The 16,366-nt window shown below is 44.1% G+C and overlaps 2 protein-coding genes across 2 annotated transcripts; both read left to right on the forward strand.

The window, feature by feature from the left end:
* The first annotated feature begins 604 nt into the window (after positions 1 to 604).
* Positions 605 to 7,387, forward strand: six4a (SIX homeobox 4a). The gene is made up of 3 exons (XM_080413728.1): positions 605 to 1,472; positions 3,309 to 3,979; positions 4,893 to 7,387. Exons 1-3 carry the CDS (start codon positions 748 to 750, stop codon positions 5,486 to 5,488), a joined length of 1,992 nt encoding a protein of 663 aa, XP_080269854.1. The 5' UTR covers positions 605 to 747; the 3' UTR covers positions 5,489 to 7,387.
* A 6,373-nt stretch (positions 7,388 to 13,760) lies between these two features.
* six1a (SIX homeobox 1a) lies at positions 13,761 to 15,617 on the forward strand. The gene is made up of 2 exons (XM_080414016.1): positions 13,761 to 14,506; positions 15,288 to 15,617. The coding sequence occupies exons 1-2, from the start codon at positions 13,947 to 13,949 to the stop codon at positions 15,580 to 15,582; spliced, it is 855 nt and encodes a 284-aa protein (XP_080270142.1). The 5' UTR covers positions 13,761 to 13,946; the 3' UTR covers positions 15,583 to 15,617.
* The last annotated feature ends 749 nt before the right edge of the window (positions 15,618 to 16,366 follow it).

Genomic DNA, 16,366 nt, shown 5'->3' on the forward strand with positions numbered 1-16,366 from the left:
TTTCATGCTTACAACATGAACTGACACCCTCAGGGTAATTTCTATCAATATGACATTTTGAACCGTGGGTTTTCTAGAGGTCAAGAAGCTGAAAAAGAGTATGAGGTTGAAGTTTGTAGCAAGTATGAGCTATAATAGGAAAGTAGTCTGAGTGTTAAGGGGGAGGGGTTTTCACATTAAACGGCTCCTTTGGCTTCTGTGTTCCACCACCGACAACATCAAAGGAATTACCTCCTTATTAAATTCAATTGAATTGAATTCAGTCATGATTAAATTACATGTCGTCAGAATCTTTTTTTTTAAATCTGGCTAAACACATTTTTGGTTTTTACCCCCAATTAAAAAAACCTCATGTGCATGCATATTCCACTTTTGGCTGAGCTCCTGACAATAAGGATATCCCGTTCCCAGGATCCTAAAGGCACTCACCTTGCACAGGTGAGCCAATAAAATATACGGCAGGTTATATGATTGACAGCTGGAAGCCAAACAGAATCGCACTCGCTCCTCCCATGTGGAGCCTCTGCGACCAATGGCGTGGCTCTCCTGCAGACAGAGCCCAGTGTCTCCGTGCCACAGCTCCCTTCCCGCAGAGTAAAAGTCACGTTGGAACGAAAGGGGAGAGCTATCCACTTACAGCTGCTGTCAGATATTCGATCGCGTTCGCATGGCGAGGGGGTAACCTGATCGGCCAAAAAGGCTTGCCGAAACCAGGGGAGGAGTGACTTACCAGGAAGGCTTGAAAAAATGTCTTCTGCTTCTGGAGAAGTCACAACAGCAATAGACATCAAGAAGGAAAATGTGAAGACGGACAAGAGGGAGTGCATCAGGCTTCTGGCGCTGGACACCGCGGAGTTGTCGTCTATGGAGCGCGCAACCTCCGACGCGGTCCACACGGAGCTACTGGTGAGCGCGACCTCCTCGCTGGCATTCTCCCCGGAGCAAGTGGCGTGCGTGTGCGAGGCGCTGCAGCAGGGAGGCAATGTGGACCGGTTGGCCAGGTTCTTGTGGTCCCTGCCGCAAAGTGACCTGCTACGTGGCAACGAGAGCATCCTGAAAGCCCAGGCTCTGGTGGCTTTCCACCAGGCTCGGTATCAGGAGCTCTACAGCATTCTGGAGAACCACAGCTTCAGTCCGTCCAACCACCCGTCGCTACAGGAGCTCTGGTACAAGGCGCGCTACACCGAGGCGGAGAAGGCGCGGGGGAGACCCCTGGGCGCCGTGGACAAGTACCGTCTGCGGAGGAAGTACCCTCTCCCGCGGACTATCTGGGACGGCGAAGAGACGGTGTATTGTTTCAAGGAGAGGTCCCGCAACGCGCTGAAGGATCTGTACAAACACAACAGATACCCCTCGCCGGCTGAGAAAAGAAACCTCGCTAAGATCACAGGACTCTCCTTGACCCAGGTCAGCAACTGGTTTAAAAACCGGAGACAGAGGGACAGGAATCCGTCCGAAGCGCAGTCGAAAAGGTGAGGCGAGAGGGTCGCAACTTTAGAATTCATTCATTTTACAAACTTTCCTCCTTAGGGGTTTTGTGCGTAAAGGCGCATTGAAATGCAGCGTTCTTCTTTTTTTGTTTTTGTTTAAAGCGCCAGGAATCGTTTTGAAGGATTTTGCGTGGAGCTGGTTTGGTTCTAGGTTGCATACACAATGGCTCTACTCTGCCACTATGCTTATTTCATAATAGCCCGTCGAGTTTACTTGAAATGTGACTTGACAGCGTTAATGATTAACTGTTGATAATATTTGAATTAAAGGTGTGCGTAAAAAGGCTTAGGAGCACGCTTTTAATGTTTTGAAATATGAAGCGGTTGCCATTCAGATCGGATTTCAAGTGCGTTAGTCCTAAGGGCATGGAAACCATATGAAACAAAACAACTTATACAGCGTGATATGCGTATTGTTGAGAATTCTTTGTCAAGCAAACGGACTTGAGCAACTGTAGGGTAATTAAACATTTTAGATAAATGTCTGGGAGGGTGACCAGAATAATCAATCCCATTCTTGTTATTTGATTAGGCCTGTGTACAGTATGTGCGCGCGTGCGTAGTGTGTGTGTGTGTGTGTGTGTGTGTGTGTGTGTGTGTGTGTGTGTGTGTGTGTGTGTGTGTGTGTGTGTGTGTGTGTGTGCGCGTGCGTGCGTGTGTGTGTTGTGCACAGCAGCACATAAATCATTTAGTCCAAACCTTTTTTTTGTTAGATCCAATGAAGGATTTCAAAAGCCCCTTTCAGAGGTGCATTTGATAATCCTTGTCTCCTTTCATGTTTCCTTCTTTGTGAACAAAGCTCACGTGCACCTGGTGGAGGTGACCTCTCTCTCTCTCTCTTTCTCTCTCTCTCTCTCTCTCTCTCTCTCTCTCTCTCTCTCTCTCTCTCTCTCTCTCTCTCTCTCTCTCTCTCTCTCTCTCTCTCTCTCTCTCTCTCTCTCTCACACACACACAAACAAAAACACATTATTTAGCCTATAAGTCCGAAATGCTTATGGTTAGGGCCTATTGCTTTGACTACAAGAATAATGAACTACAATTGTAAAATGAAAAGAAAGAAAGAAAAGCAGAAGAAAAAAGACAACTGGAGTAATATGTTTGTCAACCCAGGGTTATGTATTTTTCTATTCCTACAAGAGAGGGCTGAAGAAAGGGGGGAAATGCAGCTGTTTGAATCACTCTTGAAACCGAGGGTTACAGTTATATAGCTGTCGACGTCCATCGCTAGTAATGCATCTACAGCTTTGTAGTAGCCTAGCCTAAAGACAAATATAGATTTTAAACTATACTGTATGAATTCGCACGGGGAAACGTGTTTTGGCCATTTGCGTTGTCAGTTGTCACACCAGCACTGCTGGCATTTGTCACGCCAGCCGGAATTTATTGCGCCAAATGGTCGCTCCTCCGCTGTTGTTGGCCGGTTGTTTTCAGTGCGGCCTCCCATGAACAGAGGGAGGGCTCTGCATGGGGTAACAGGTCAACACATACACAAACTACTGCCTACTCTCCAGTGCTGTGGAATAACGCACAAACCAGTGAGCCTGATGTAGAAAAAAATGTTTTTAAAAAAGTAGGCTATAGTATATAATTTATAGCAGATTCACCAGCGTTTATTTTCACAATTTGGGGACAGAATTAAATCTTTAATGTGTTTCAAATAAATTGAATTATTTACTTTAATGATTTTTGAAGAAATGTGATTTTTATGGTATCTAATTACATACAATATTTGACCTCTGCTTTCAGAATATGACATCATCACAAAACTACTTGTTGTATTTCACAGCATCTCACTTTCTGTCAAATTGATTTTCACAGTGAATCAGATGGAAACCACAGTACAGAGGATGAGTCTAGCAAAGGGCAGGAGGAGTTGTCTCCTCGTCCCCTCTCCAACTCCTCTGATGGGACGATAACCCATGGGAGCCTCCCTCTTCAGACGGGGCATCTGGACAGTGGGGTGGTCATCCAGCAGATCGGGGACATCAAGATGCCTCCTGGATCCAACGGTGGGGGGCTCTACAATGGAAGCCTAGTGACCAGTAACACCTCCTCAACTGTCTTCCACAACGGTGGCTCATCGTACCTTCAGGCCCCTAGCAACATCCTCTTCAACGGGTTGAATTTGGGCATCCAGCCCCTGGCCTTTAACCCTCTGAGGTCATCTGGGGGAATCCTGCTGGGGGGCTCTGGAATGGACATTATGCATCAAGGACAGGAGAAGGGACTGGGCAGTTCTGCTGAGGACTCAGGCCTGCAGTACTACTCTGGCTGTGTGAATGGGGCGGAGGTGAAGTTGGAGGGGGTGCACAGCATTGCTGGCCAAAATGGCGGCTCCTCCGTGCTGACGTTCAGCTCGCCGTCGGGGACGCTCCAGCTGGGCGGCTATAGCCTGGTCCAGGTACCCAGTGGAGTTTCCGATGGTGATGGGAGCTCACTACTCGGCAATCATGTGGGTCTGCCTTCCCTGCAGCTCTCTGCCTCACAAGGTAGGTTCACCAAAATGTTAGTTTGCTAAACAGGAACCCGGAAGTTAACAGTCTTCTTCCTCTGTGTTGACCTGAGTTCTTCTTGGCCCCATTTTCTGCTTGTAAGATTGAACAGTTTGTTGCCACATTTTTGATTGTGGCTTATGAGGCTACTTTAATGAGACATTTAGAATACCAGTGACCAGTATATATATATATATATATATATATATATATATATATATTGTAATCAATTTGCTGCTGAATTCTTGACATGTCTGTGTTTTGAGCATTAGCCCAAAGGAGTGATACTGCACATAACACAGAGAAATAAAAGTAGTGCAGGGCTACACAGACATGCACACACATGCATGCATGCACGGTGTGCACGCCACATGCGTGCGCACACACACAATTTGGTAGTCCTCTGCAAACCCAGGAGATGAATAGAGCACAGGTTCTGAAGTCAGCATCACTCATCATCATTACACTCTTGATCTCCACAGCAGGGAGGAGGGGGAATATGTTTCAGACAATCAGAGAGCCAAGAAATGCACTAACAAGAAAGGAGCCATTACACCACTTACTCTGACATGAAGCAGAAAATCTACACCAGGATGAATAATAAGGAAAAACTGAAAAAAGAAAAGAAGCTTGCTTTTTTCCCTTTGTTTGGCTTTTACATCAGTCTTCTGGTCTCTGGGGTGCAACAGGGCCATGCCTAAAAAGCATGAAGTGTATGAGACACATAGCAGAGATCCTGCTGTACTTGGAGCACGTGTGCGGTAAACTCCTGAGCGTTCATTTAATTCTGAAGGTGTAAGAAATTGGACCCTTCTATTCTAGGTGGATTGATTTGGCTGTACAATGTTTGTATACAGGGATGTGAATTGAGTTTGAGACGTAAGTTTTGATTGTTGTTTTGTTTTCTCAGGTACCATGCCATTAAACAACGTAGCAGTCAGCTCATCCAGTGAAGACTCCTTCCATCAGCAGGACAAGCTGACAATGACACCCATGCACCACAGCACGGTTCTCTACAGCATGGGGAGCGTCAAGAAGGAGCCCATGGAGGGGGGCATCTACTCCTCATATCATCACGGGCTCCACCTGGATCCCGGCAGCCAGATCAGCTACACCTCCAGCTCAGAAGAGGTCCCCTCGAGCCATGGCCCCGCCTCTGGTTCCGACGTAGCCACCATCAGCTCGTCTAGCCCCGAGCCGGAGGTCTACACCACCCTCACTGTCAGCACGCCCCTGATGGCCCACACGGACCCAAACAACCATCGCATCCAGTCCGCAGAGTATCTCCGTGGCCACGAGGCCCAGTCAGCTCCCTCCGCACACCTGCTGGGTCCCAGCATGAACAGCAGCTACCTGAGCATGTCAGAGGACAAGGTGGATGGCTCTAGCTCGGGTGGGGTGAATGAGATGGTGCGGGCAATGTGTGGGGAGATGGAGGCTGTAGAAGGAAAGGAGCTGGCCAAACTACAGACAGTGCAGATGGACGAGGACATGGCTGATCTTTAACCTGAGACTAATCTACTTTTACAAGCACTCATGTCCTCCCAAGCAGCGATATGGTGAATCTTTTTACTCTTGTGTGTGCGTGCGTGTGTGTGTGTGTGTGCGTGTGTGTGTGTGTGTTGTTGTGTTTTTTTTACCATTCATTTCTTCTAAATGTTAAATTATTTGCAAACGTTGTGTTCATTTGACTTTTACAATGCACTCTATCCAGATACAAGACCTTTTTTTGCTTGCCGCTATCAATTTGTCATAAACCAAATTCCACTGTCTTTCAAAAGCCCTCGACATGAAGCAAAACATTTACAACTGTTACGTGCAAATAGAAGAAGTCCCTGTATGCATTTGAGCCATGTTTAAATGTGCATTTTTATAGACAACACCTGCTACTTCCTGTTGAGTGGATTTGATCCACAGAGGCAGGTGTTGGAATGCCCCAAGTCATGTGACCAGGATGTTCCTCCAAACTAAATGCGTCATCTGGGTCGAACCAAAAAGGTCATTCAGTAGGGGGAAGATGGAACGTGTGTCTGTGAAAATGGCCACTTAAACCACTATAGCTTTATTGAAGGACTGCACACACATACAGTAATCGCTCTCTCATTAGACATACAAGGTTGCTGATTTATGCAAAAGCTGTCCTTCATAGGCACAATGAATTCTCTGAATGCTTCTCAAGTCATTACTAAACCCTCTATCGACACTATATATCAAATGCTGTTAATGGGACTTTAATGAACGTGCCTTTCTGCTATGTAGAATGTCAGACGGCAATTGTCTGAATTGGTGTTTGCACTACCAATAACAACACTACAACATTAAATTGTATGTTTCAAACAGCGTTGATTTTGACAGGGCTATCAGGGGGGCAAACCTCCACAAATGTACACTATTTCACTTGATGAAGTTTGAGCTGATATAACTAGGAAGTAGTGAGACCAAGGGAAATGAACAAAAAGTCACGCTGTCTTTTCACACATTCATCCTACATTGCTTATAACCCTGCTGCAGCTCATAGTATCACAGTACGTGACAATGCTACAGTAGATCATGTTTCATTTTGATTTGTCTCTCGAAACGCCCATGAACACAAAGGATATTTTTATACAATGTCAGAATGCAAACATATGGGATAACAGGGATAGAAGTGAGCTCACAGTGAAAACACAAGCGCTTGCTTGCTGGCTCACACACACACACACACACACACACACACACACACACACACACACACACACACACACACACACACACACACACAGTGTGTGTACTTCATGGTCCTATAAACAGAGGGGATTCCAGTAATGTCCCTGTGCATGACATCACAATGTTCTGGAACCTAGTGCCTTGTACTTTAGTTGTCTTCTAAATAATAACTTGAATGTAAGTTCTGTCATTGCTCTTGGATTTGTGTTGGCAGTCACATAACAATTTCAAAGGCACCAAAGGCACAGTTGTTAGTTGTCGGATGAGAGACAGACAAGAGAACACCAAGCCTATTTGTCTAAAATGCATTTGGTGCTTCTCACAATAGAAGTTTGAAATCTACACTGACATACATGACCATAATATTGCATTTCAACCTCATGTCCAAGAAATACACATGCACGTTTTTCAGTGCAACACAGGTCTACAAACATGGAGCGATGGTAGCATTTATTTTCTCCTTCAACAGTTTTCATGACCTAACCCTCGTTAATGAATAGGATGAACATAACATTGGAAAATATCTTCAGCTCAGATATCATACCAAAAATGAGCCATGGGCAAATAGTAAAACATATTGTTGTTGATGTTTTTTTTGTTTTTGTTTTTTATCTTAGTTTGAATTGAACGTTTGTTATCTGAAATGATGTGAATGTATTTTTCTAAATCTACATACTGCAATAAAAGTTTATATTTATAAAAACATAAAACTGGCATATTTCATTCCTTCTTCCAACCCAAGTTTCTCTCCACACATGGTGCCTGGCGATGATAAAACTGCACAATGACATCTTAATCCATTCAGTCTCTAGTCATACAATATGTCTTAAATGCATCTAAATTCATGAAAGTATACTGTACGTCTTCCCAACATTTAAGAGGCTTATGCAGCCAAACTGTGCAAGGATGGGGGAAAACCCGGCATGCAGTAATCCAGCAAGCCTAGAACTGCTCTCTGCAGAAATCTAGTGATCGTTTGCACATGCCTGGAAACCTGGAGTTCATTAGCCCTCCTTTTCTCATCTCAGCCCCTGTAATTCAAATAAACAGCAATGAGATTTCCAGAGGTAGAGCTCTTAAGGGTGGGGGGTCTGCATCTCTCCACAGCCCCAGTCCAAGGGCCTTTTCCCTGGGCTAATGCTGAACAAGTCCTCCCTCGACCCCCCGTTCCAGCATGTGGAAGAATGAATCTGAAGCACTGTCACTCACAGACACTGGGTCTCTGTCTAGAAAGAACCTGCACGGTAAAGTCTTAATTCAACTCTGAGAGTGTCAAAAATTACCCCTATAAAGCCCATTTGGTCCATTTTGAACACTAAATTCTCACTTACACTACACGTTTTACATTAAATTAACACAGTATTTCACTTAGGGCACTCTTTTCCTAGCTTTGGGGGACTATCCATGAATTTCCATCCAATATTGTCTCACTCAGCAGGCCCCCCAACAAGTAAACCAGGAAGGACAGATAAGATGGAGAAGCGAGCTGGACAAATGGCAGAACAGCAGGGGATTTCATACACAATAATATCTCTGGACTGGGGTATAGGAGTTGCCCTCTACGTGAATCTTGGCCGGAGGACTTATGTGATCCAACGGTGACCTAAATAAACAGAGAGTGTTTGTCTGTGCTCACTGTGCAGGACAGAAAGAAGAAAAAAAAATGGGAGAGACTAGCAGGAGAGGCAGGCAACCGGGATAGAGTTACCTGTGCACAGGTGACCTTGTCGCCATGGGCATTGGATTAGCTGATTGTTAGGTATCGGGTAACTTCTCCTGTAATATTGAAGAGGGTGAAAACAGCTTTGTTGGAACCCAGAACAATGTCCCTTTCGCAACAGGAGCCCATATTCTGTTGGTCTCACGGGGAGGGGCCCATGCACAGAAACCCCCAAATTCCACCTGTGTATTGTGCCCATAAATTAGACGTTGGGGGAGGGGGGAGCAGAAGTTGCTTTTATGCAGTACGTTTTATTAGCAATATTATTTATGGGCTATGAATTAAAATAATATATCCGTTAAGGTTTATTTTCGGTATGCTGCATTCAACTGAATTTAAAGTAAATTGAGCAAATCACACAATGGGGGGGGGGTGCAAACCCCCCCCCCCCCCCAAAAAAAAACACGGCCGCCCTTCCATATCCAAACGGTGGAACAAGTAGATGTATCATTTCGTCCACAATTTCAAACGTGCAACATAAAACATACGTGGGCAGGCAGTAAAAAAGAGGGAACCCCCACCCAGAACCCGGGCCTTATTAAAAACGCTGACCTCTGATCTTTTGGATGGTTTCAAAGCTGACATTTAATGTGGCGCAGCAGACTGCAAGCCATATGTAACATGACCTGGGGAGCACGGTACTCCGTTGCTCCACGTCCCACTAATGAGAGGGCAGGGGTCGCCGGGTACCGAGTGGCTCACACAGACCCACCACTAGTCGCCCCATAATACACAGGGTGAGGCATTCTCAGCGTCAATAGTAAAATCCTCAGTGTTCCTTTAACTTTGAGAGTACAAATGCAACTGGTTATATTTGTGCACTCAGAGTTACAAATGGATTTTACTTTAATTAGGCTCCTATGGGCCACAATGTAGTCGAATAAATAGCAATTTACGTGATTTGTTGCAGCTTCAAAAATATACTTTTTTTCCCTTTCCACCTCGGCCTCAGATAATTGAGTTGTTGTTGGGCAGGAAAAATCTACTGTGCACATGTCCAGTCCATCATCTAGGATGGGAAGGGTATAAGGTGTGACCCACTGCGATTCACTGCTTGGTTCTGGACAATAAGGACAACGTTTACCATATGTGGGATAATGTTCTAAGCCCATATTGGACTGGAGCTACCCTCACTATACATGTTTTACTGTTTGTGTGTGTGTGTGTGTGTGTGTGTGTGTGTGTGTGTGTGTGTGTGTGTGTGTGTGTGTGTGTGTGTGTGTGTGTGTGTGTGTGTGTGTGTGTGTGCGTGCGCCACACAGTTTGAAACACACAGTTGAAATGGGATATAGGAGAGAGAGAGAGAGAGGCACCAGCTGGAAGGCTGCATCATGTCCACACCGCACTGGTCAAATGGTATTTCCCAGGGAGAAACACACCACTTTGTAACAGGAGCAATGCAGCAATACAGCTCATAGCATGATGACCATTGAAAAGCTTATAGTTCGACTGCCATCAACACGAAAGTTAATTTAATTATGTCAAACTTCACTTTCGATTAAAAGTGTGGTTTGCAAAGACTCCTAAAGACGTGGGCTACATGATCATTTCACGAGTTTTACTTCATGTTAGGCTGTGTTCTGCGGCTCATCATATTTTCATGACATCATGACGTTGCTAATATCCTGGCGCCCCCTCCCTGCCGAAAGGCACACAAGGAGAAGCCTGTAGGATTTGTTTGTGTTTATTAATTTGTTTGGTGGCTTGGGGTTGTTTACTTATTTCGGCCACAGAGCAAAAATAATTTTCCTATACTACAAATAGTTCCATAAGCCCCAGGCATGTTTACGAAAAAGACAACTGTAAAAACCGAGGCCATAATTGCATATTTGTAGAGGTGGTCCTCTGAGGAAATGCGTAATGATTTTGATGGGGGGTGACCCCAGCGCACTTGTACGAGGCCTAATTTTCCAACATGACAGGAAACTCTGTTAAGCTGATAATTGCAGCTCCAATTTCATTTAACTCACTCATGTCAACAGTTGTGTTTTGTTTTGAGAGAAGGAGAAGAGTTTTTCAGTGCCTTTTGCCGGTAGCTATAGGCCTAAACCCCTTTTAACTCTTGCCTACATTAAAAGCACGTTTCAGATAGGCAATTTAAAAAGGCCAAAGGCCTGTATGTGAGTGACAATTATTTATCTAAGTTAATTAATGTGTAGGTAATTAAGCTATAGCCTGATAGCCTATATATATGTTCAACCAATTTTGACATTGATATAACAATACAAATCAATTAAGTTAACTAACAGAAATGAATTACCTACTTTATTTACAACAATTATTTCTCTGCATTTTTATTTATTTTTAGTCTTTGGTAACATTATTAGTTTGAGTTTCGCCAAAGTCCAGAAATCCAGAGGAAAGCCGCGGGACTACATTCGACATTTTTTAGTCAATTTAAACAGTATCGGCATTGTTTCAGCGCACAGCTGAAATAGCACTTTTGATTTAGATATAGCGAAAACCATCTGCTATAGCCAAGTTCCAGCGGGCCCACCCTTGGTTGACTTTCACATTATTTTCTCCCATTTCTTTTCCTTTCTTTTTTTTTTTTTTTTTTAAACTAAACCCACCAATGGCAAACATAGTCTTTTCGATGGTGACATTTTTATGAAGTGTTTTCAGGTGTTTTTGAGTCTATCTTTTCTTTTTCTTTTTTTCCTCTGGAGTTGTGTGCAGTTGCAGAGACGTTGTCGCCACGCCACTCGTCATCGTTGCCCGGGGGCAGAGTGAAGGGAGACCAACATCTTGAAATAATCACGACCTGAGCTCCAGCCACGTCCCCTGGCTTCTCGGGTTAAAGGAGGAGGCGCAGTGCAATGTGGTAGAGATATTAGAGAAACCCGAGACCCGCTCATCAGACAGCTCATTTGCTGAAACATTGAGGTTTAGAGAACTGAGAGAGGGAGAGGGAGAGGGAGAGAGAGAGACAGACAGAGAGAGAGAGAGAGAGAGAGAGAGAGAGAGAGAGAGAGAGAGAGAGAGAGAGAGAGAGAGAGAGAGAGAGAGAGAGAGAGAGATATGTTGGCCTATAATAGCCTATAGGCTATAGCTTATAGTTCGTGTGAATCGTGTCCACCAAAAATACTAATAAATTCAAATAAACAATGTACTTCTGCCGAAATACAAAGCTTTTATTGACTATAACATTTCTGTGAGCACGTATTATACGCATTGCGAACCGCAGCCAATCCATTTAAGCATAAATGTGTAGGCCAGGCAGCCTATATAGACTAGTCTGTAATATTTATGTAAAAAGCAGCTCCATAAATTCTTATGCAAATTTAACTCCATGAAGTCACACAGCCAACTGCCAAATGTGAAATTCCCAAACGTGAAATAATGTTGAAATGCTAAGGAATGGCCACTTCTAAATGATTTCATTTTCCCTGGCTTATAAACTCAATTGAAAACATCATCCAGTTGTTTTGGTTTTCTGATATTTTACAAGATAGTTTTTTTTCTTTTTTTCTTTTCTTTTACTATATATATATATATATATATATATATATATATATATATCAGAATTATCCAGAGCTGCCTCTGATTTCAACTTGAATATAGCCAACTCTTTGTTTTTACAGGTGTCTGAAGTCACAAAACAGCGGTTGGGAATAACCAGTGCTCCATTGAACATCATAACCCGTGAAAAAAATCAAAATAGCATAGGCTGCAGGTCAACCATTTAAAACGCTTTCAGGGAATTTTCAGTAAATAATATTTTCTGGGCTTAACCCTGTTCCTTTACATATTGCATGGGAATCAAGTTGCAAATCCTGGTGAAGATAAGGAAACGTGATCTATGCCTCAAAACACAACTCGACGCCCAAGAACCACTGACACACACAACTCATTTACTAATGGATTGGTTTTGTGTTTCACCCACACAAAACATTCGAGACAGTACGGTGCCCATCTAAGCCGCGAGTTCCCTGAAATATAAATGTAGGCTATAGCCTGGGCCACGTGAATTCTAAACTTCTGATGTCTATTGATGATGATCATAGCCCATAGCCTGGGTATAAAATAAACAAAACAGCGTGCACGGTAAAAGAAAAAAGAAAATAATAAAAGACAGTGTTAATTTATCTTCGAGTGCATGCCTAAACATGGATCCAAACGGACATGCCCATTTTGGGACCATTTTACACACTCAGAGCTCAATTCACTTTGAGGATTGTAGGCTACTGTGCATGGAGATATAGTGTGGCACACCGTGTTATGTTATTAATGGACTATTCCAATGTACTTTTTAAATTATTAATTTCCTAAAGACTAACGGGTTTGAAGGATGAAAATTAAAACAGGTTTATTATGTGTGGGGGTTAATTGGTGCCTGTTGCTAGAGAATTTGCCTATATTGGGCTTACATTTGACATAATGTCTTATTTCGCTATAATCGTGCACAAATGGGGCAATTAACTGTAGGCCTAAATGATGGGAAGAACATAGCGGTATAATTTTTATTTACTAGACTTTCTCTCGACTTTCTCTCGCCGAAATAATAGGCTAATTCCAACCAGCAGATATTAAGTCATCACTTACACACACACACGCACGCACGCACGCACACACGCATGTGCATGTGCGCGCGCGCGCGCACACACACACACACACACACACACACACACACACACACACACACACACACACTCTCTCTCTCTCTCTCTCTCTCTCTCTCTCTCTCTCTCTCTCTCTCTCTCTCTCTCTCTCTCTCTCTCTCTCTCGCTCTCTCTCGCTCTCTCTCACTCTCTGTCTCTCAGTCTCTCTCTTAAGGTACTTACTACTGGCATGGTCCATAGCATTTCAGGCAGGTAGATAACTTGCATAAAGTCCTACTGGAACCCTGAATGGCACGTGTAGGCCTATAACCGTTATAGGAAGTAATTAAATTATAACACCTCATAAAGTAAACTACTTCATAATGAATAGTCTATGAAATGAGAGATACACCTAGCCTGCAATCTGCATGTGATTAACACTGTGGGCGTTGACGATGATAATTGATAATGTATGGAGATGCAGCCGTCAATGGTCTCAACTCTGCATATATGAAATCTGCAATGCAATGATATTGGACATTTATTTAAATATCAGAACACGTAAAAAAAAAGGCCTTTAAGAGTTCTGTAATAATTGATTAGCATTGAGGTGTTCCTCTGCACCCCCGGCTAACGGTGGAGAGGGTTTGGGGGTGGGAGCGCTCCTATTTCAGCCCCTGACGTACTCCCTCTAGGGAGGAAACGGAGCTGCAGACTCAGTTGTGCTCGGCTGCCAGGGTATAGGGCAGGGGGAGAGCCAATCAACGAATCGCACAGGCTCCCTTTAAGCCTGACATATCTCCAACAGGAACAAATTGTCCCAACAATCAACATCCGAATCTCCCGTGCGCATCAGGGGTGGAGTGGATATCGCACGGACGGATTGCGCCGTGTCCCGGAGCACAACAACAAACCACCGTGAAGATACGAGAAGAGTCCCGGGCATCATTTTGGGATAGCATCGCCGGGGCAGGAGGAGCGAGATCAGACAGACATCATGTCCATACTGCCGTCGTTCGGGTTTACCCAGGAGCAAGTGGCCTGCGTCTGCGAGGTGCTGCAACAGGGAGGGAACCTGGAGAGACTCGGTCGCTTCCTGTGGTCCCTGCCGGCGTGCGACCACCTCCACAAGAACGAAAGCGTCCTCAAAGCCAAGGCGGTGGTGGCCTTCCACCGGGGGAACTTCAGAGAGCTCTACAAGCTACTGGAGAGCCACCAGTTTTCGCCGCACAACCACCCGAAGCTCCAGCAGCTGTGGCTGAAAGCGCACTACGTGGAAGCCGAGAAGCTGCGCGGCCGGCCGCTCGGAGCCGTGGGGAAATACAGGGTACGGAGGAAATTCCCGCTGCCTCGCACGATATGGGACGGCGAGGAGACCAGCTACTGCTTTAAGGAGAAGTCCAGGGGTGTTCTGAGAGAATGGTACACGCACAATCCATATCCGTCCCCACGGGAAAAGAGAGAGCTAGCCGAGGCCACGGGATTGACCACTACGCAGGTCAGCAACTGGTTCAAAAACAGACGCCAGAGAGACAGAGCCGCAGAAGCTAAAGAGAGGTAGGCTGTGTTCACATGATTGTTTCTACGTGATCTCAAATCAGACAGTATAGGCCTATATATAATCATATAAAATGCGAAATCGGTATTATTTAACAATTATGGAATTATATCCTAAAACAGGCCTTAACTGATTTCAGTGAATGAACCGTAAACACCACTGTCATAGGCTACTGTTGACAATTGATAAAGGATTTCTATTCAGCCATGACCTAAGCTGAATTAGCTATAATTCAAAATGTAGGCCTATATGAATACACAATCCTAGTTTAAAAGTAAATCAATCACTTTAAATGTTTAATTTCTACACTTATGTGGCCACAATTTGGCCATATGCCTGTATCAATTTCATGACACCCATGCTGAATAGATTGACATGTTACGTATAGGCCTATAATATTAAAGGTTAAATTAGGTTACACTGGTAAGCAATAATAACATTATGGGTCACAATTAATTATCTGAACGCAATTGATTTAATAAGGGCTGTGTGAACCACAACGCCTTTCTAAAATGGCACTTGTACGAATTATAGCCAATAAATAGGAAAGTTTTCTAAGGAACAACATCGCATCCTATTTTTTATTATTATACGAGAGCACGATTGCTTGTTATTATAAAACAGTGTATGATTATCTATCTTCTATCTGTTGGCGAATTTGTTAAATTTCAAATGTTTCATGCATCATTTCGAATTCACCGAAGTCACTGGTGATGTATGGGATATTTAAAGGTTTAAATGTTTATCTAATTTTTTTGTTCTGTATTTTCCCCTCGCCAGGGAGAACAGCGAAAACAACAACTCCGGCAACAACAAACAGAACCAGCTGTCTCCCCTCGACGGAGGCAAGTCGCTCATGTCGAGCTCGGAGGACGAGTTCTCCCCTCCGCAAAGTCCCGATCAGAACTCTGTGCTTTTGCTCCAGGGGAACATGAGTCACCCCGGCGCCTCGTCTTACCCCATGTCGGGCCTCGGCGCCCAGCAGTCGGTGCACGGAATGCATGGACACCCGCACCAACTGCAGGACTCGTTGCTGGGACCTCTAACGTCCAGTCTTGTGGATCTAGGTTCTTAAAGGCTTCTCGGTTATACCCCCCCCCCCCCCCCCCCCCAGAGACTGATGACTGTATCAGATTGACTACATATATGAAATAACACTATGGTACCTTATAATACAGTGGTTCTCAACCTGTGGGTCGGGATCCCCCAGGGGGGTCCCCACATGATTTTGGGGGGTCCCCATGATAACAGTGAAGTGACTATTTAAGGACTTTTAAGATCTTTTTAATACCTTAAAAAAAAGAAAGAAAATAAAAAAAGAACATTACTGCATCCAAAGTAACCAACACACTACACTATAAAAATTGTCAAACATTGGCCAAATTGTCAACAAATAATATAAGAAAGAGGCAAAAAATAGCCAATCTACAAGTTCACAACGCCTGACGTTGCCAGCCGTTGTGAGCCACAATATTTATATGTGGAACCAAGTCAAACAAAATGTAATGCCTCAACTCCTTTTCCAAGTGCTTATCAGGGTGGGGGTCCCCAGTTCAGATATGATTATTTTGGGGGGTCGCGGCCTGAAAAGGTTGAGAACCACTATTATAATAGACTGACTTGTCTGTCGTTAAATTTGGATAGAAATATAACACAGTTTCTTTTTAAGCGCTTAACCTATCCTATAGCTGTCTATAGGAGGTTCTCTCTGATCCACCTTCCCGTGAAAATACAACCGCCCCTTCCCTTATGAAACTCTGAACTCAACGAAACACTTAACTGGACTGCCCATTTGCTTAATTTATGATATTTTGTTAAGATAAAAAATTTATAGCAACTTCCTGGCTATGGAAACTAAG

This window comes from Gymnoscopelus braueri (genome assembly GCF_963280865.1).
Source record: "Gymnoscopelus braueri genome assembly, chromosome: 19".
NCBI lineage: Eukaryota > Metazoa > Chordata > Actinopteri > Myctophiformes > Myctophidae > Gymnoscopelus > Gymnoscopelus braueri.

What these genes read in the sequence shown, in the direction of transcription:
- six1a (XM_080414016.1), top strand. Translation starts at nt 13,947, where the DNA reads ATGTCCATACTGCCGTCGTTCGGGTTTACCCAGGAGCAAGTGGCCTGC. An exon ending in GCCGCAGAAGCTAAAGAGAG is followed by an intron (nt 14,507 to 15,287) that starts GTAGGCTGTGTT and finishes TCCCCTCGCCAG; the next exon opens with GGAGAACAGCGAAAACAACA.
- six4a (XM_080413728.1), top strand. Translation starts at nt 748, where the DNA reads ATGTCTTCTGCTTCTGGAGAAGTCACAACAGCAATAGACATCAAGAAG. An exon ending in TCCGAAGCGCAGTCGAAAAG is followed by an intron (nt 1,473 to 3,308) that starts GTGAGGCGAGAG and finishes TGATTTTCACAG; the next exon opens with TGAATCAGATGGAAACCACA. An exon ending in GCAGCTCTCTGCCTCACAAG is followed by an intron (nt 3,980 to 4,892) that starts GTAGGTTCACCA and finishes TTGTTTTCTCAG; the next exon opens with GTACCATGCCATTAAACAAC.